The sequence below is a fragment of the Drosophila mojavensis genome, unplaced genomic scaffold (assembly GCF_018153725.1).
Source record: "Drosophila mojavensis isolate 15081-1352.22 unplaced genomic scaffold, ASM1815372v1 contig_36, whole genome shotgun sequence".
NCBI lineage: Eukaryota > Metazoa > Arthropoda > Insecta > Diptera > Drosophilidae > Drosophila > Drosophila mojavensis.
The window spans coordinates 660,352-679,026 of NW_025318858.1; the positions used below are offsets into that span (position 1 = coordinate 660,352).

Here is an 18,675-nt window from a genome sequence, read left to right on the forward strand (position 1 = left end):
ATCTTAATTTTGTTTCAGCCTGACTATATTGGAATATTATTCTGCTCTTATAAAATAAAACCGAATGGCATATAGCATATCTAATAAATTTTATCGACAATACAAATATTTCTGCACTTTGTCTACAATTGATTTTAATTGAAATTAATTGCTGTTCCATCAGTCAAGAATTAGTTTGCGTCCAGTATTAATTAAGTTGCGCCTCAGCGCCTGAATAACCCTAACGTAGACATATTTTGACTTGGGTAAGGTTATCTGCTGTAGGTTAAAAACAGATGTCTCCAACGGTAGCCAAAACATTTAGTCAGACACAGGCATTTTGTCGCGGCATCAGTGTGGACTCACGTTGTGCAAATATATTTAAATGTATATACAAATCTGCCACATCTAAAAAGCTGGCCCCGGAGACTGGGTATCCAACAACGGTCCACGGCAAAATGTTGCGCACAGCAGCAGACTGCCTTGCAGTCGCTTATCTCATTCAAGATAACGAAACGTTACAGATAAATCCACCATAAATAGGGCAGTCCAGACAATAAAACCCTCTCAGTTTACATGCAGCTCCATCTACAACTACTTTGAGGGAATAGGAATTCTGAAATCTGAATACGAGAGGACTTCATCATGTGCTTGCCCAAGCGAGTCAGCGGAGGCGCCATCCAGAGCGTGGCCACAGCCGTTGGTGGGTAAATCTATATATATGAATAGTTTGCCAATATCAATTAAAATTACCTCCTAGGTAATTTGCTTTGCTTTAACTTTGGCGTCCTCTTTGGTATTACACCCGCTCACATGGATCTCTATGAATCGGAACAACGAACGCCACTCAACAAAGTCGCAGACCCCACGGGCACTGCCCTATTAACGGGCTACCTCTTTCTGAGCGCCGCCGTTGGAGCCGCCGTGTCCGGCTGCCTGGCCATTCGTATCGGCCCCAAGTCCGTGCTGCTCTGCAGTGGATTGCTCCAAATTGTAAGTCGTTACTCATACACAGATACTGCTTAGTTATCCAATCATTCACAAATGTTTCATAGTTCAATTGAATCACCTATGAGCCTATGAAGGGTTATCGTGCTATCGATAACTAATCGAATTCAAACTCTCATCTTTTTCCAGTTCAGCTGGTTTACCATACACTTTGGCTTTGATATCGTTCACATCTATGCTTCACGCATGTTTGGGGGCGTGGCAGCTGGCACCGCGCTTGTTGTGCTGCCAATTTTCATCAATGAAATTGCCGAGACCCGAGAGAAGGCCGCCCTCTTAACATTTACAATCGAACTGTGGCGCACGCTGGGCATACTTTTTGGCTTTGTACTTGGCTTCTATTTGCCCTACCATTATGTAAATGTTGTGGGCTGCATGATGTCCTGTGTGTTCTCCCTGTGCTTCCCCTTCGTGCAGGAGAGTCCGCATTACTTCATGCGCAAGGGCAATCTGCCGGCCCTGGAGAAATCCCTTCGCTGGTATCGAGGCATACGCGACATGGATGACCGCGAGAAGCCCGACTATCTGCAGGAACTATCCGAGTTCAAGGCCGAGATGAAAGGTGAGGGCAAGGGCATTGGCTCCGAACACTACCCGCGCAGCTACGTCGTCCGTCTCATTGGAGTCAGCTTTCTGCTGACCATATGCGCCAAGCTCAGCGGCGTCTTCGTGGAGCTGAACTATGCTGCCGACTTTCTGGGTCGCACTGGCTACACGATGGAGCTGAACTATGTTCTGCTCTCCATATCGCAGTGTATTGGCGCCGTTTTTGCACGCCTCGTTGGTCCCAAGATGCCTCGCAAGGTAAAGAAACCCATGTCGTTCTCTTTTCAGATTAAAATCTCATTGAATTTTCGGTCTTCCTCCCTCTTCCAGGTGCTGCTCTGTCTCTCCTCGCTGCTGGCTGCTGTGCCAGTCATCCTGCTGGCCCTTTTCAAGCACTTCCAGGAGAGCTGGTCTCTGGGCCCCTGGAGTGAGCGCACTGTTCCCATCATCCTGCTCGCCATTCAGCTATTCTTCGTCAGCTTTGGGCTCTATCCCCTGGCCGCTGTCGTCAGCAGCGAAGTGCTGCCCACAAAGGTAAGCAATAATATAGCATTCGTATCCGTGACAGCCTGAAAAATATAATCAAACATATTCCAAGTAATTAATCGGTCTGATTATCCTGATTAATGCAATAACTTCTTAAGTGGTTATAATATTGTTAGCTTGATTGTTTGAGTCAGCGATAATGAAATTACCTCGTTGACTTAATGATGGAACTTAACTAACTACAATAGTTAGCCAGACTAGGTAAAATATGCAGCACCAGAGAGTAATATATAGTGTAATCAGTCATGGCCCACGGATGAAGCCGTAATTTATTAAATTCTGTAAAGTTGCCAATTTCATTCTGATTCTGTGCATGGGCGCATTGCTATTCATATTTTGCATTTAATTGGATGCCATTCATTCTTTGAAATTCTGTTTAATAGTGAGGGCTGAACACTTTTGATTGCAAAAACCTAAATGCATTGCATACTTTTCATGCCATCGCTTCAATTAATTTATATATACATACATATACATATATTTCATACATTAGTATATATTTTATGTTGTGTTTGCTTAATTTACAAATAATAAGAATTAGTGAATTTAATCGCATATTCATAGGAATTGAATGTGCCATCAGACAGAAATGAAATTAAATTATCTGAGCTTAAAATGACTTTCCAAATGCGAAATCATTATTTACCAAAATGCTAGCTAACTGCAAATTTCTAATTGTGCTGTTTGGGTTCTTAAGTGCTGTTCTGCTGCTTCACATTTACACATTTATAATACGTTCTCCGAATTGGATTTTCACAGCTGCACGACTTGCTATATTCAGTGGCCTCGGGCGTTTCTTGGCTGCTGCTCTTCGGCATGATTGAGGTGAGTGGAGCGCTGCACTGAGGATTCTGGGGAAATCGCATAAATACAACGCTTTTTCCATTGAAACAGGGCTTCAATGCGGTTAAGTCCCCGATTGGACCTGGGCTGGTGCTCTACCTGTGGGTGTTTGCAGCCGCCTCCATCCTCGTGGGACTCATTTCGATGCCGCTGCTGCCGGAGACGCGCAATCGGCGACCTTCGGCCGTGCAAAGGGAACTGGGCTACGTGGGCCAGGAGGGCGTGGCCAAGGCGGGCAGTGCCACCAACGGGCACATTTCGTCGAGCATCTAAGCAATTAAATTACAATTAGGCCTAATATAAGTAAAGCACAAGTTAATTAAGAGAGGCGCTTGTTCTTCAGTTCTCACCTGATGGAGTTCATTATGCTTTGGCAGGCATTCGTGCTCCACGGCTTGTCAACGTGAAAAGAGAGCCGAAGTAGCGTCAGCGCTGATGAAATTCATATTGCCATAATCCCACGATCTTAACTTATCTAATCTAGCGTCGAATTTCTTTATTGCATAGAACTTTCTGGTCACAATAGATGTGAAATTGGTCAGTACTTGAGATACTCGACCTGAGACCTGGACACCAAAACCCTGACAATAGAGCTTAGCTTAGCAATAGGTTCGAGCATCACTCAGAAGCAATACTTTCTCTTTTCGCGGCGCATGGCAAATAAGGAAGACATGCCAAGCGTCCCACATGCACACTAATCCATATTTGCGATGTGGCTGTTTCGCCTTGTTTACCTAACGCTCACTCCTATCTGATTAAAATTTAGAATATTCGTAGCACACGCACAGAGTGTCTAATCTTCGGGCTACTGATACGAGAGCGCCATTAAAACGTGATTCAAGCAGAGCAACTGCTCGGCAACTGCTGCACTCGACTGCACTGCACGGCGATTCAGCTCTCTGACAATGGCGCTCCCCTGTGCAGCTCATTTGCTAATGCTAGGCACATATCACAGCAGGAAAAATTGTAAACATATAATATGAAGAGAAGAGCAAATATAAATATACAAAATAAAGCGCACTTATGTCTGCTATAAACGCAGTTTTAATTCCCTTGCTGATTTAATCTATGTGTGCCTACATACGACTCTATATTAAATCTGTCATTTCAGTTCTAGTCTCCTTCAATTTACTATGCTCGGAATACTTGGAATATCAAATACTAAACAACTTTAATACAAGTTTGCTTTGCTATTATTTCTCATTTAATCAATATATAGTTTTTACCGACAAAAGTGAATATCCTGGTGTTATGTTATATTGATCTCTTCCATTCACTATTTTACCTCGGACAAAGTCAGCTAAAATACTCCCATCACATTTCCCTGACTCTGAGGAGTAGAGCAGGAAGTACTTGAAATTATAATGACAGTAGCTGAGAAAACAAAGCGTATCGACAGTCTGGACTGAATGCAATTGGAATAACTGTCTGATGTTGTTGTTGTTGTTGTCGATGTTCGTAGTTTCAGCTGAGAGCTGAGAGCATAGCAGTTGAGTGATAAGAACAATCCGTTCAGTTTGTTTTCGCAGCTTTGCGGCTCTGTATCTCTGCTTGGCTTCATAATCTCAACCCATTATGTGTGGAATTTTAATGTCATATATAAAAGTTATCATGCAGCCACTGTGCCCGGTTAGTGCGCCATGAGCGGTACCCCAGGCAGCAGATCCCAACTGCAAAAACCACCTGCTAAGGGGATAATGAAAAAATAGCAACATGGACTCAAAAGGCAGTGTGAAACATCAATATCTGGCTGCAATATTTGGTTTGTAAATTGTTTCTGTCAATCTATCTGTCAGAGGATAGTAACCGAGAGTGAAATTACCTTTAAAGTGCTCCTGTGGGAAAATCCCTCAGAAAATTAGAGATTATTGTTTAAATACTTGGAAAATCAGCTGAGTTCAATTAAAAGAAAATTAAAATATTGCGAATAATTTTACAATTTTTTTTTTTTTTTTTTTTTTTTTTTTTTATATATATATATGTGTATTTTCAATCAATCCTAATGAATCATATAAGTAATATATGTAAAAAAATATAAAGTAAATTGAAAAAATGTGTATCGTTTATTGCGCATTCAATAACATCAATAAACTAAAAAATATGCATGCATATATATTTAATATGTGGTGAAATAATAATATTAGAAATAACATTTCTAATATTTATATAACTATTTATATATATGACAGAGCTACACAGAGAATAAATTAATAAAATATAAGAAAAATTTTACATATATATCATGATGTTTTATAAATTTTAGTAAATATTGTGTCCATTTCCTTTGGCGCCTATTGCGGTTGGCCTTCGTCCAGCTTTCTGGAGCTAAACAGCAGCACGAGTCCCTTGGAGACTGGTCCTCTTACAGAGCAGGATCAGGGCAATGTGGCATCGGTTCTCTGCCTCGGCGGTCTGGTTGGCAATGTATTCTTCCTCTGGCTGGCCGACAAAATCGGTCGCAGGAGCTCAATGCTGTGGGTGGCAGTGCCCTCGCTGGTATGAAACGGTTTGATCTGAATGTTCGACTTAGCTAACTTATGCGTTTCTGTTGCAGCTGGGTTGGATTGGCATCCCTTATGCACGGAATCCCACTCATCTGATAGCAGCTCGCTTTTTGGGTGGATTGGCAGGAGGCGGCTGCTTTGGAGTGATTCCCCTCTACACGGCGGAGCTGGCAGAGGACAGGTGAGTCATAGAGAAGCGCTCGACAACTACCATCACTAACCTGTGCACTGCCATCCAGCGTGAGGGGCATCCTGGGCACTCTGCTCGTGCTCACTTGTAACTTTGGCGTGCTGCTCGCCTTCATTTTGGGCTACTACTTCAACTATGCGACAGTCGCGTGGATTGCCTCTGCACTGACAATAGTCTACGTGGGTTGCTTCTGGTTTATGCCTGAGACCCCGCAGCATTTGGCACAGCGCCACAAGTTGTCAGAGGCAGAGGACGCCCTGCGCTACTATCGCAATATACGCACTCGTCCCTCTAAAGACCTGAGCGAGCAGCTGCAGCTGGAGCTGCACAAGCTGCGCGCACCCGAGAAGGCAGACGATGTGGATATTGACGACAGTGCCGTGACCTGGGCGGACTTTGGTAAGGCTTTCCTCAACATTTCATGGTTAAGCTGCAAAGTAGCTTGGCTCGAATCCATAGTCTCATGAGTAGCAGTAGCATCCTTCACGTTTACCTCCTACCCTTCAATTTTCAATTAAATCTAATTCTTATTCTCTCTCTCTCTCTCTCTCTCTCTCATTCCCAGCGGATCGAAAGACGCGTAAGGCCTTGGTCATTGGGCTGGGCGTGTTGATGTGTAATCAGGGCTGTGGCTGCTTTGCCTTGCTCAACTATACGGCAATGATATTCGAGAAATCCGGCTCCAGTCTGCCGCCCACTGTCTCCGCCATCATTGTGGGCGTCATTCAGCTGGTGGGCTCCTATGTGTCCACTCTGCTGGTGGAGCGAGCAGGTCGCAAGGTCCTGCTGCTCGTTTCCGCGGTTGGCATTTGTCTGAGTCAGCTGATCATGGCCAGTCACAGCTACCTGAAGGTGCTCCAGTATGACACGTCCGGCTTCGATTGGGTGCCCGTTGCTGCGTTCTCATTCATGCTGTTCATCGCCGCGTTGGGCCTGTTGACGCTGCCTTTTCTGGTCATCTCGGAGATATTGCCCCCGAAGATACGCAGCACCGCCATTATGGTGCTCATGTCTATTTTATGGCTGCTCTCCATGCTGGCCATTAAGGTAGATCCCCAGTATTTGACTGTCTTCAAAACGACATTAAGCCACTTATTCTATTCGTATAGCTCATTCCCCTGCTCAACGCTGCGTGGGGCATGCATGGGACGGTGCTGTTCTTCGCCAGCTGCACCCTCGCCGGGGCTTTGTTCATTGCCATCTTTGTGCCCGAGACGAAGGGCAAGACAATTGAAGTCATTTTGGCGAATTTATAGTTAGCTGTGAATTGTTTTATTTATACTTGTCTAACAATATTAAATATTATAAGCCTGTTACAAGATCAAGTGCATTTCTTATAGTATACTCTCCACAGATGCCAGACAAGTTACGTCTTTGTCGTAAGTCTAGTCGGGCGTAATAATCTGGCTAACTGTCTGCCCGTTGGCTTACAGCTTAACCTTGAGCTTACCTTCTGTATTTGTGTCTATCTGCGACTTATAAACGCTCTCTTTGATTAGATTACAAAATTCATTCTGGAGATCCTATCTGTACAATCTGAACACAGCCTCACGTGTTCTATACAGTACAGGTGCAATAGAGATGAATGAACTTGCTTGACAGTAATAAAGAGATATAGACAGATAAGGATAGAATAAGCGACTTAAGTGATTGAGAAAGAGACTAAGGGAGAGACCAAGGGAGGCAAAGTTTACAGACAAACTATGAGAGAGAGAGAGAGATTATTTTGCTGTGTAATTTTCCAAGGGATCATGCGAAGCTTATATCTCGTTAGACGCCTACTCCATAAATTACTTTGCCTCAAAAGCCTTATCGGAGCAGACAGGCACGCCTTCTTCAGTTATATGTAGTTGCACATGGTATGGAACACTTGGACCTGGGCCCAGATGATGATTATCATTTCTTGCTAAATTAACGATCATTAGCCATTACTTAATCATCTGGGACTGTTAAATTATCGTTCTACCCGTAGAAGTAGAGTAGATCCTGGAAAGATCGCCCTGCCGTTGACCCACTTCGCTCAGAGCGTGGAGTATTTGTACAAATCTTGCATTCTAACACGCATTACAGGGTGAGGTAGATATATCGTTCTACCCATGCTCATCATTGGAATAGCCCACCTCCGATGTCGATCGGGTTTGACAACCATATCGCCGAAGAGAGGCGAGCCTCTTATTTATGCACGCCTGTAACACCTGGTAAAGAGAGCCAGGTAATGTAATCATTATCATACACTCTCTATACAATTGATGCTCGCCCAGAATTCTTATCTTTATTCGTTCCTCATCTAATCCATTAAGTATGGCCTGAGCACACCTATTTCTAATATGATCCATCATTGGTGTGATGAAGACTCTGATGATAGCTGGCAATAGGCGTGCAATAGTCTGTGTCCACACGATAAAAGCTTAATAATCAAATAATAATAAAAGCTTGACAATCAGCGAAATATCAATAAAGCTCTTCTACATCTCAGAGGCTACAAATGCCCGAAGTCGCATTATTCGGCGGGCAGTGCAACTGTTAAGGCGTCTCCAATCCTCAACTACAATGACGAAGCTAAGGCAGTATTCCCTGCTGAATGCGAGGACGCGCTACCAACTGCTGGCCACCATCATAGGTAAGTCGTGGCACAGGTCGACATCGGAAGACTGAGCTTTAACTCGAGATTCGGTTAGTCAACATCATAACGTTTGGCCATGGCGTGGGCGTTGGCTGGCTGTCGCCTACCTTGAGCAAGATCCAGACACCCGACACGCCCCTCGACTTCCAAGTGGGCATCGCAGAGATTTCCTGGCTGGGCTCCATGCTGGGCTTGGGCAGTCTCTTGGGCAACCTAACTATAGCCTTTCTGCTGGAGCGAATGGGCAGAAAATTTTGCATCTACCTGTTGGCAGGACCCTATGCGGTAAGTCGTGCCTATCGAGTCTGCACGTCTTCGTACAACGTCGTACAACTTGTGTTTTAAGTGTCTCTGGATCCTAATCTATTGTGCCTCGAATGTGTACTACTTATACGTGGCCCGCTTTCTCTGTGGCTTCACTGGAGGCGCGGGCTATTTGGTAGTGCCCATCTACATCAGTGAGGTGGCCGACAGCAGGTGAGGAGGCTTATCTAAATCACTTTATATGTATCTATATATTCTCTACCTATATCTTCAGCTTTCTGTGTTCATATCTATAATATAAATATTCTGTATACCTTTCAGCATTCGAGGCTCTTTGACTTCCATGGTCATGCTATCTGTCAACCTGGGCGTACTCGTTGGCTATATACTCAGCACCTACTTGGCCTATCACATCGTGCCATTCCTCGCCATCATCTTGCCCATCGCCTACTTCACAGCCAATCTCTTCCTGCCCGAGACGGCTCCCTATCTGCTGAGGCGCAGTCAGCTGACTGCAGCTGAAACCTCCTTTAGATACTATCAAAACCAGAAAGGAGGCATGGAGCAGGTCTCCAAGGCGAATTTCGACGAGCTGCGCTTGGCCATAGATGCGCAGCAGGCACAGAATCAGACTGCTCTAACCTATAGAGACTTGAGTAAGAGTCGCTCATCATTAATATATATGTTTGCTTCATTATTGCATATATTTTATATACATTAGTTACCAAGCCCGCCCTAAAAGCCTTCGCAGCATCTATGGTTCTCTCCACGGGCTATCAATTTAGCGGAATATTTAGCTTCATCAACTATATGTCCACCATATTCGACGCATCGGGCTCCATCCTGGATGTCAACATCTGCACCATTATCATTGGCGTAGTGCAAATCGTTGGCGTTTATACGTCGACCATCTTCGTAGACATTATCGGGCGTCGCATCCTCATGCTGATCTCGACATTGGGCGTGGCTCTGGGCTGCATCGTCTTTGGCTGCTTCACATACTTTGGCCAGTTCTACGATCTGAACTATCTCAATTGGGTGCCGTTAGTGCTGATGATAATTATAATCTACTTGGGCAACATTGGGCTCATTGGACTATTCTTCGTAGTGCTTGTGGAACTCTTTCCAGCTAAGGTAAGATTCATTCCAATTAATATGACTATAAACAAGTAAGAAAGCTCTAGTCGAGACTGCTCGACTACGAGATTCCCTGAACCCTTGGAGCAATAGATATTTCAATAATTTTTCGCGTCTTTCAGCTTATACAAGAAACACGCACACACACACACACACACACGCACGTACGCACACACAGGCATACATACACACACATGCATACAGACACAAACGCATACACACACTCACATACACACATACACACACAAACACATTCATACAATACACAAACACATACACACACATACACACACAAGCACCCACGCATAAACACGCATGGGCTGCAGTGTGCGCTTACTATGAGAACTTAATTGCTTAATAACTTTTTTTATGAAGGTACGATCTTCATGAAACTTTCAGATTATGATTATAACATGAATATGCATGTAATTGCAAAGTCTCTAGTATTTGAAATACGCTTTTTACAAAAGTGTGGGTGAGGGGGTGAATTTAAGGTTGGGGGTAAATTTTAACAAAAACCGAAATTGCATAAATTGCATATAAGCATACATAAAAAATTTGGAGACTCTAGCAATAAAGGTGTAGAAGATATAATTTTATAACTGGTTTTCGATATGGTTTTTTATCGATAAAAAAAGATCGGGATGAGTTATCGATTTTTAATGATAAACTTGATATGCGCGCTGTAATTACGGACAATTTAAAAAAAATTTGAAGTCTCTAGCTCTTATATCTTCTGAAATCGACGCGTTCATACATACGGACAGACGGACAGACGGACGGACGGACAGACGGACAGACGGACAGACAGACGGACAGGGCCAAATCAACTCAGCTCGTCGCCCTGATCAAGAATATATATACTTTGTGGGGTCTGCCACGCCTCCTTCTGCCTGTTACATACATTTCAACAAAACCATTATACCCTGATTTCCCATTGAAAATGGGTTCAGGGTATAAAAAGAGAGAGACCATACAGTTCAGAAACTATTTTTAATATTTTCCTTTATTTTCAGATACGTTCTCTGGCCACGTCCATGTCAGTAGTTTTCCTCAGCGTTCTGGTTTTTGGCACTTTGAAATTGTTCCCGCTGCTCCTCCATTATTTTGGTATATCAATAACCATGTGGTTCTCGGCTGCCTCCAGTCTTCTAACATTTGTTTACTTCTTGTTGTTCCTGCCAGAGACCAAAGGCAAGTCAATGATTCAGGATTAAACTCTGTATATTTATGTATAAGAAATAAATTAGTTTTTACTTAATCATAACATAAATAAACTAATTATCAATTCTTTAGTTGATAGATCGAGGATAACTATAAGAAAATGTGTTATGAATATATATTATCTGAAAATTATGCGATGGACCCTACTTGAACTCTAATCTATATCTTAAAGTCGACTTTTAGGAGAATACGGTATTGCGCTCATAAGCTTTTATTATAAGTTAGACAAGATACTACGATAGCCATTCTACAACGATTGAGTCGTCTACACGAACTAACCTTCCTTAACATTCGCTTTTTCAAATACAACGCAAATAGAGGCACTGTCGTGCTTTATTTACCTGATGAAATTCCCTCAGATCTCAGCAAATATTTGCATCATGAAATGAATTAGCAACTCTGTTGCGAGTTTTATGTACTTGGGACTACGATTTTATTGGGCAGATTGTATTTTGAAATTATATTACAGAAATTATTTCAATGATGCGAAATGTTGTTTTCATTTTGTGAGGTATTTCACAATATATTTATCTAAACTTAAAAACAGATAGAAATATATTTGTCAAAGCTTTTGGCGATAGGAATTGAGTTATTAGAATCCACTTAGTACTTTGGGAAAACGTGTTGAGGATCCCATTTTCTCACAGACTCTGTTTCTCTATTCAATCGTTAGTTTAAACTTTAAAGTCTCTGATTGCCTGACCTCCTCTATTTCGTATACAGGACTGACCTCTTTTTCTTTTTAATGGACTTAAATTCCTCTCAGATGCGTTCCCCAGTCATATCTATGGTTCTGGCACAATTGCATCAGCTGTTTTCAGGCTCTTCTTTTGTTTGTCCGAGACTAAAGTAAAGGAGGACAGACTTGTATATATTTGTATGTTGACACCATAATAAATTAATTTTTACTTAACCGGCATACATAACATTTGGTAGAGCTTTAAATACAATCTCCTATCTAATCTTTCTCTGAAGTTGTGTAAGCTTCATAGACGTATCTCTCTAATCTGGACGATAGACTTTTTATTAGGCGATTCTAAAGTCCTATAGCACTCAGTCAAAGACATGAGCTGCAACTGGTTAGATCGCAATGAACTTGACAACGGGACTTGACCTTGGGGAGAGTCTGCTGAGCCGCAGAAACCGTTATCAGTTCCTGGCCACGTTTCTAGGTGAGCTAGGCGCACAAGGACTGCTTAATACCTGGGAGGACTTTCAATTCGTTCTTCCATTCTCCAGTGAACATATCGACTTTTGCTCATGGCATAGGCATCGGTTGGCTCTCGCCAGTGATGAGAGCCTTGCAGACTCCCGATTCACCTCTCAGCTTCGTGGTGCTGGTGGAGGAGGTATCGTGGATAGGGTCTCTGTTGGGCATTGGTAGCGTCGTTGGCAACTTGTTAGCTGGACTACTACAGGATCGCATAGGGCGAAAGCCTGTTATACTTGCTCTAACGGCACCGTATGTAGTGAGTAGTCGACTAAGCAGTCCTCACATACTTAGCATTAAGTGACTCGATTTTCCTTTAGTGTTTCTGGCTGCTGTCCTACTTCGCTCAGAGCGTGGAGTATTTGTATCTCGCTCGTCTTTTGGCCGGCGTCACGGGTGGAGCCGGTTATATAGTTCTCCCCATATTCATTAGCGAAATATCAGATGCCAAGTAAGGCCCCCACTCTCTCGCGCGCTCTTTCTCTATATATTTAAACATATTTAAATATACTTTAGGATTCGCGGCCGCCTTTCCTCTATGGTGATGCTCTCTGTTAACATGGGCATTCTAACGGGCTATATCTTATCCACAAATGTTGACTACTATGTGGCCCCCTTTTTTATCCTACCTCTGCCCGTTTGTTATTTCATTAGCAATCTATTTCTCCCTGAAACGCCGTTTTATTTGATCAACAAGGGCAAGTTTGGAGCTGCGGAAAGGTCATTTCGATACTATAAAAATATCAGGGATGACGACAAAAGCTCCATGCTGGAGTTTGAGGAAATCAAAGTTAAACTTACCAAGGAGAGGGCGTTGAGTGTGAACGCCTTCAATTACAAGGACTTCCGTAAGTATCCGATAGCCTAGCCTACAATACTTCCTTCATTAATACTTCTCTTATTTTCTTAGTGACGCGACCTGCCTTGAAAGCCTACTCTATGGCTATTTTGCTGATATTCACGAATCAATTCACGGGCACCTTCTGCTTTGCTTCGTACATGTCGGATGTTTTTACCCTCTCACACACCACCTTGGACATAGGCATGTGCACGATCATCATCGGAGTTATCCAGATCGTGGGCACCTATACAACGACTTTATTATGCGATCGATTTGGCCGCAAGATATTGCTCTTGATCTCCAGTCTGGGCTGTGGCATTTGTCTGGCAACATTCGGCTCTTTCACCTACTTCGCAGAGCGCTACGATCTCTCCTCTGTTGGCTGGATGCCTCTTCTCCTGTTATCCTTGGATGTGTTCCTTTGTAATATTGGTCTGGTGGGAGTTCTGTTTGTGGTGTTGGTCGAACAAATGCCAGCCAAGGTGAGTCCACATTAAAGGTCCTGGAGCAGAGATCCCGGATAAATAAGACTATTCTTCATATTTTAAGATTCGCTCGGTGGCGGTTTCTGGATGCATCATCTTGTTGAGCAGCACGGTTTTTCTGTCGCTGAAGATCTTTCCCCTCTGCATGGAATATTGGGGCATATCGATCACCATGTGGAGCTGTAGCCTTGTTGCATTTGTTGGCTTTATACTTTTTCTGTGCTTTCTCAAAGAGACTAAAGGGAAATCAATGCTGGAACCTTGATAGAATTTAATATTATATTTTAGGCTGGACCAAGTAATGGAGTTCTTAGGCTTAGAGTTGGTATTAAGCTAAGTTAATAAAATATAAGGTAAAGGCGTAATAATAATACTCAAGACACTTACTCATGAGGATTCTTCCAGGTCGTTTGTCATTCAATTTATCTTCAAATAAGGAAATTTCCTCCCTCTCTCTCTCTCTCTCTCTCTCTGTCTATCAAAGTTCAGCTTATTCAGCTTAGCCTTGTAGAGGTGAGTAACTTTTGCTGAGCTATTCAAAAACAAAAACAAATGCAATCTAACCGCTGCACGACAGCTGCCCAGCAGGCCTAGTCTTTGCTGCAGCTCTTGGCCAAATACAGCAGCCGCAACCTGTTGAGCTCAATGAGAAGCAAGTTTCACAATTCAGTATTTTAATAACACTTGACCAGTGCAGCAACTAAAGCTCACCTGAATTGGAAAATCAAATTTTAATTTCAAAATGTTACTGAAACTACTTGAAAGCCCGAATTGTTTGCTGAATCGCAGAAATCGTTATCAATTTCTATCCACGCTTTTAAGTGAGTGCAAAGATAAATCTCTTAAGTCAATATTTGACAAGTGTAAAGCCCGTTTCCAGTAAACCTGATATGCATTGCACATGGCATTGGCGTCGGCTGGCTGTCGCCCACATTACGTAAGATACAGTCCGTTGATTCGCCCCTCGACTTCTCGCTGAGCATCTCGGAAATCTCCTGGGTGGGCTCCGCCCAGGGCCTAGGCGCCGTGGTGGGAAACATCCTGATGGGACTGGTTCATTCTCGGGTTGGCAGTCGCCTCAGCCTGCTCTTCATAGCCTTCCCACACTCTGTAAGTAATCAGTGCGGGCCATATTATAGTATCCGGGTATAAAGATTGTTCAATTTAGTGCCTATGGATCCTTGTTTACTTTGCTAAGAGCGCGGAGTATCTGTTCATTGGACGCTTCCTGGCTGGCATTACCAGTGGTGGCCTATACGTTGTCCATCCTATATTCCTAAGCGAAATATCGGACTCTAAGTAAGTAACTAAACTAAAGGAATCATTAATAAGCCAAATTCAATCACTTAATCTCTTTCAGAATTCGAGGGACTTTCGGGTCTATGGTTTTCCTCTCTGTAAACGTTGGAGTACTTTTGGGCTACATACTGGGAACCCATCTGGCCTATCACATAATTCCGTTCGTAGTGCTCATATTACCGATTAGCTACTTCATATCGAATCTCTTCTTCATACGCGAATCTCCGATGCATCTGATTCGCAAGGGCAAGTACTCAGAGGCTGAGCAATCCTTCAGATACTATAAGAACATTAGAGAAGACACTCAGAACAACGAAATGCACGAATTCGATGCTATGAAGGAGGCATTGACACAGAGCGATAAGAACTTAGATAGGGTCACCATCAAGGACTTCTGTGAGTTAAACAATATGACATCTTACTCTTAAATCTCATATCAAACGTTCGATAGTAACACGACCTGCCTTGAAAGCTTATGGTTCGGCTGCTGTGCTGAGTTTTGTGAGTCAATGCAGCGGTCTTCTGGCAATGATCAGCTATATGTCGGACATATTTGCTCTGTCGGGCAGCACTATGGACCCAGATACCTGCACCATTGTCATAGGGATTATACAGATTTTGGGCACGTATACGACAACGCTGCTCTGCGATATCTGGGGTCGTAGAATCCTGTTGATCGTCTCCTCAGCCGGAGTAGCTTTCAGTCTGACCTCCTTTGGCCTATTCAGCTACTACGCACAGTCGCACGACTTAAGTCAATGGAGCTGGGCTCCACTGCTCTTTATGTCCCTGAATATCTATCTGGGCAACATCGGACTCATGGGCTGCTACTTTGTCGTGATTGTCGAGATATTTCCTCTCAAGGTATGTAATATCCATTGAAAATGGAAATATTTTCACTCGATTTCACTGCTTTTCAGATACGCACCAAAGCAACATCGGCTGCACTTGTCGTCTGCGGTATCTTCTTTTTTGTCAGCCTCAAAGTTTTTCCCGTTTGTATGGATCAATGGGGTATACCGCTGACGATGTGGTCCTGTGCGGGCATCTCTGCATTTGGGTTCTTTTACTTTGTGTTCTCTCTGAAGGAAACCATGGGCAAGTCTATGCTGGAGGACTGAAGCGGAATGGAAAGGATTGAAGCAATGGCAACTTCATACTAAAGACGCAGACAATATATGTGTATTGCTAGAGTTAACATTACTTTTGAAATAGTTAATAGAAACCTTCAGACATTTTCGAAACATAGGGATTGGATTATAAATAATATAATAATATGAAAATAAAATGTGAAATGGCTAAAACTGTATATTCTTTTTACAGTTACATATATGTAGTTACATATATGTATAAATAATATATGTATAAATATATATGTACATAAATGTATAAGTAATCTTGGGAATTTGGTGATATCTTCCACAGTTTTAGAGTCAACTCTGTAGTTATGAAATAAGCTAACTGAACTTCTCTACAAACTGACACAATATTCTATATCCACACCTACTGAAAGCATGACAAAAGGAAGGAAAAACTAATACCTTTCTCTTGAAACCTTTAAAGACGTTTGGCTCTGTTTAGTAGAATAACTTCTCTCTGAAATATAAGCTCAGATAACGCTTTCTATTTGTTATTCCCTGCATATATATGCATATAAATGTATATATTCATTCATATGTATTCATATGTAATAGAATCCCATATGTCTGGCTTATATATTTGCATGCACAGCTTTAATCTTTATAGCAACTCGAGTCCACATACTACAGACCCGAACCAATTAAAATCAAAGGGAACCAAGTCCCGCGATTCAGTATTCAAATGCGCATTGACCAAGTGTGATCTGGAAAATGTTTGCAAAACTATTGCAAAGCTCAACTTGTGTGCTGAATCGCAGAAATCGCTATAAATTTCTATCCACGCTTTTAAGTGAGTGCAAAGATAAATCTCTTAAGTCAATATTTGACAAGTGTAAAGCCCGTTTCCAGTAAACCTGATATGCATTGCACATGGCATTGGCGTCGGCTGGCTGTCACCCACATTACGTAAGATACAGTCCGTTGATTCGCCCCTCGACTTCTCGCTGAGCATCTCGGAAATCTCCTGGGTGGGCTCCGCCCTGGGCCTAGGCGCCGTGGTGGGAAACATCCTGATGGGACTGGTTCATTCTCGGCTTGGCAGTCGCCTCAGCCTGCTCTTCATAGCCTTCCCACACTCGGTAAGTAATCAGTGTAGTTTATATTGTAACATCTATATGCAAACGAATTACCCGCATCTTCCAGTGCCTGTGGATCCTTGTTTACTTTGCTAAGAGCGCGGAGTATCTGTTCATTGGGCGCTTCCTGGCTGGCATCTCTAGTGGTAGCATGTACATCGTACATCCGATATTCCTCAGTGAAATCTCTGATGCCAAGTGAGTGTTTCGTGGGTCATAAGTACCACGACAGGGTAGAGGGTTCAGTGGACGTCCTTGAACTTGTTAATTACATTAGACTAGACTAGACTTACGACGCACTTAAATGGCTTACAATTGTTGGCGACATTATCTTAATCTCGCTTTCTTACAGAATTCGAGGGACTTTCGGGTCTATGGTAATGCTCTCTGTAAACGTTGGAGTACTCATGGGCTATATACTGAGCACTCATCTGGCCTATCACATTATTCCTTTCGTAGTGCTCGTATTACCGATTAGCTACTTCATTTCGAATCTCTTCTTCATACGCGAATCTCCGATGCATCTGATTCGTAAGGGCAGGTACTTTGAGGCTGAAGAATCCTTCAGATACTATAAAAACATTAGAGAAGACAACCAGATGAGCGAAATGCACGAATTCGAGGCAATGAAGGAGGCATTGACCCAGAGCGATAAGAACTTGGATAGGGTCACCATCAAGGACTTCAGTAAGTATTTCCTTTAAATCAGATGTCTGTTATCGGATCACTCACAGCATCAAGCCTTAATCATAGATCTTCGACTAAACATCTCCCTTAGTAACTCGACCTGCTATCAGAGCTTATATCTCAGCCATTGTGCTAGTTATTGTGAATCAATTTAGTGGACTTTTTGCGATGATCAACTATATGTCGGACATATTTGCCCTGTCGGGCAGCACTATGGATCCGGATACTTGTACCATTGTGATTGGCATAGTTCAGATATTGGGCTCATACACGACAACCGTGCTCTGCGACATCTGGGGTCGACGAATCCTGTTGATCGTCTCCTCAGCCGGAGTGGCTGTCAGTCTGACAGCCTTCGGCCTGTTCAGCTACTACGCACAGTGGTACGATCTGAGTGAATGGAGCTGGGTGCCACTGCTGTTCATGTCCTCGTACATCTTTCTGGGAAATATAGGACTCATTGGCTGCTTCTTTGTCGCACTCGTTGAGATGTTGCCGCTTGGCTTTTCAGATACGCTCTAAAGCAGCGTCGACTGCAATCGTTGTTTGCAGCATGTTTGTGTTTTTGGCACTCAGCATTTTACCTATATGCTTGGATCAATGGGGTATATCGGTGACGATGTGGTCTTGTGCGGGCATCACAGCATTTGGTTTTGTTTACTTTGTTATGTTCCTGAAGGAAACTAAGGGAAAGTCTATGCTCGAAGATTAAGGCGGAAGCTACGTCAAAACCAGAATAAAATTGTTTTTAAAATTTCTGTAGTACCTAAGATAAAGATAAGAACAAAGATACTAAGATATTTTAGTAAATAAAACTGAATAAATTAAAAATAAGCTAGCTTAAGTCACATAACTGTTGACTTAAGGATAATACAGTTAGGCAAAGAGGGAGAAAAGACCCCCATCGATGATGACCCTGCTTGCTTAGTCACTCTCTATCTATTCCACTCTCTCTCTCTTTCTCTCTCTCTCTCTCTCTTTCTCTCTCTCTCTCTATTTGTTCCTTAGTCCGACAAAGTCATATAACTCCTTCTCCTTCTCCCTTGAAGTCAGCCAGCGATAGTTTACTTATCG

General features: G+C 42.8%; 4 protein-coding genes, 1 long non-coding RNA gene and 1 pseudogene across 6 annotated transcripts; 5 read left to right on the forward strand and 1 right to left on the reverse strand.

Moving 5' to 3' along the window:
• The first annotated feature begins 169 nt into the window (after positions 1–169).
• LOC6575611 (facilitated trehalose transporter Tret1) lies at positions 170–3,271 on the forward strand. 2 transcript variants are annotated; one of them, XM_015164737.3, is made up of 7 exons: positions 170–245; positions 551–682; positions 740–972; positions 1,117–1,791; positions 1,864–2,067; positions 2,839–2,904; positions 2,974–3,271. In XM_015164737.3, exons 2-7 carry the CDS (start codon positions 625–627, stop codon positions 3,193–3,195), a joined length of 1,458 nt encoding a protein of 485 aa, XP_015020223.1. In that variant the 5' UTR covers positions 170–245; positions 551–624; the 3' UTR covers positions 3,196–3,271. The 2 variants fall into 2 exon arrangements, with proteins under 2 accessions (XP_015020223.1, XP_015020224.1); XM_015164738.3 differs by having other exon boundaries at positions 186–245; positions 562–682.
• Positions 2,311–4,312, reverse strand: LOC122757283. Its single transcript, XR_006357255.1, has 3 exons — positions 3,273–4,312; positions 3,022–3,191; positions 2,311–2,930 (listed from the first exon to the last, which is right to left on the reverse strand). It is a non-coding gene; the product is annotated as an uncharacterized LOC122757283 (long non-coding RNA).
• Positions 4,313–4,542: 230 nt separating this feature from the next.
• Positions 4,543–6,941, forward strand: LOC6575612 (facilitated trehalose transporter Tret1). Its single transcript, XM_002001585.4, has 6 exons — positions 4,543–4,684; positions 5,186–5,418; positions 5,477–5,607; positions 5,666–6,015; positions 6,182–6,663; positions 6,726–6,941. The coding sequence occupies exons 1-6, from the start codon at positions 4,636–4,638 to the stop codon at positions 6,870–6,872; spliced, it is 1,392 nt and encodes a 463-aa protein (XP_002001621.1). The 5' UTR covers positions 4,543–4,635; the 3' UTR covers positions 6,873–6,941.
• Positions 6,942–8,105: 1,164 nt separating this feature from the next.
• On the forward strand, positions 8,106–10,973 carry LOC6575613 (facilitated trehalose transporter Tret1). Its single transcript, XM_002001586.4, has 6 exons — positions 8,106–8,236; positions 8,295–8,524; positions 8,586–8,716; positions 8,825–9,159; positions 9,225–9,637; positions 10,657–10,973. Exons 1-6 carry the CDS (start codon positions 8,167–8,169, stop codon positions 10,855–10,857), a joined length of 1,380 nt encoding a protein of 459 aa, XP_002001622.1. The 5' UTR covers positions 8,106–8,166; the 3' UTR covers positions 10,858–10,973.
• Positions 10,974–11,925: 952 nt separating this feature from the next.
• On the forward strand, positions 11,926–15,963 carry LOC6575614. Its single transcript, XM_032728454.2, has 12 exons — positions 11,926–12,036; positions 12,104–12,333; positions 12,395–12,525; positions 12,591–12,922; positions 12,985–13,397; positions 13,465–13,662; positions 14,116–14,221; positions 14,281–14,510; positions 14,569–14,699; positions 14,761–15,095; positions 15,151–15,563; positions 15,620–15,963. The coding sequence occupies exons 1-12, from the start codon at positions 11,955–11,957 to the stop codon at positions 15,818–15,820; spliced, it is 2,802 nt and encodes a 933-aa protein (XP_032584345.2). The 5' UTR covers positions 11,926–11,954; the 3' UTR covers positions 15,821–15,963.
• A 545-nt stretch (positions 15,964–16,508) lies between these two features.
• Positions 16,509–18,430, forward strand: LOC26528320 (annotated as a pseudogene).
• The last annotated feature ends 245 nt before the right edge of the window (positions 18,431–18,675 follow it).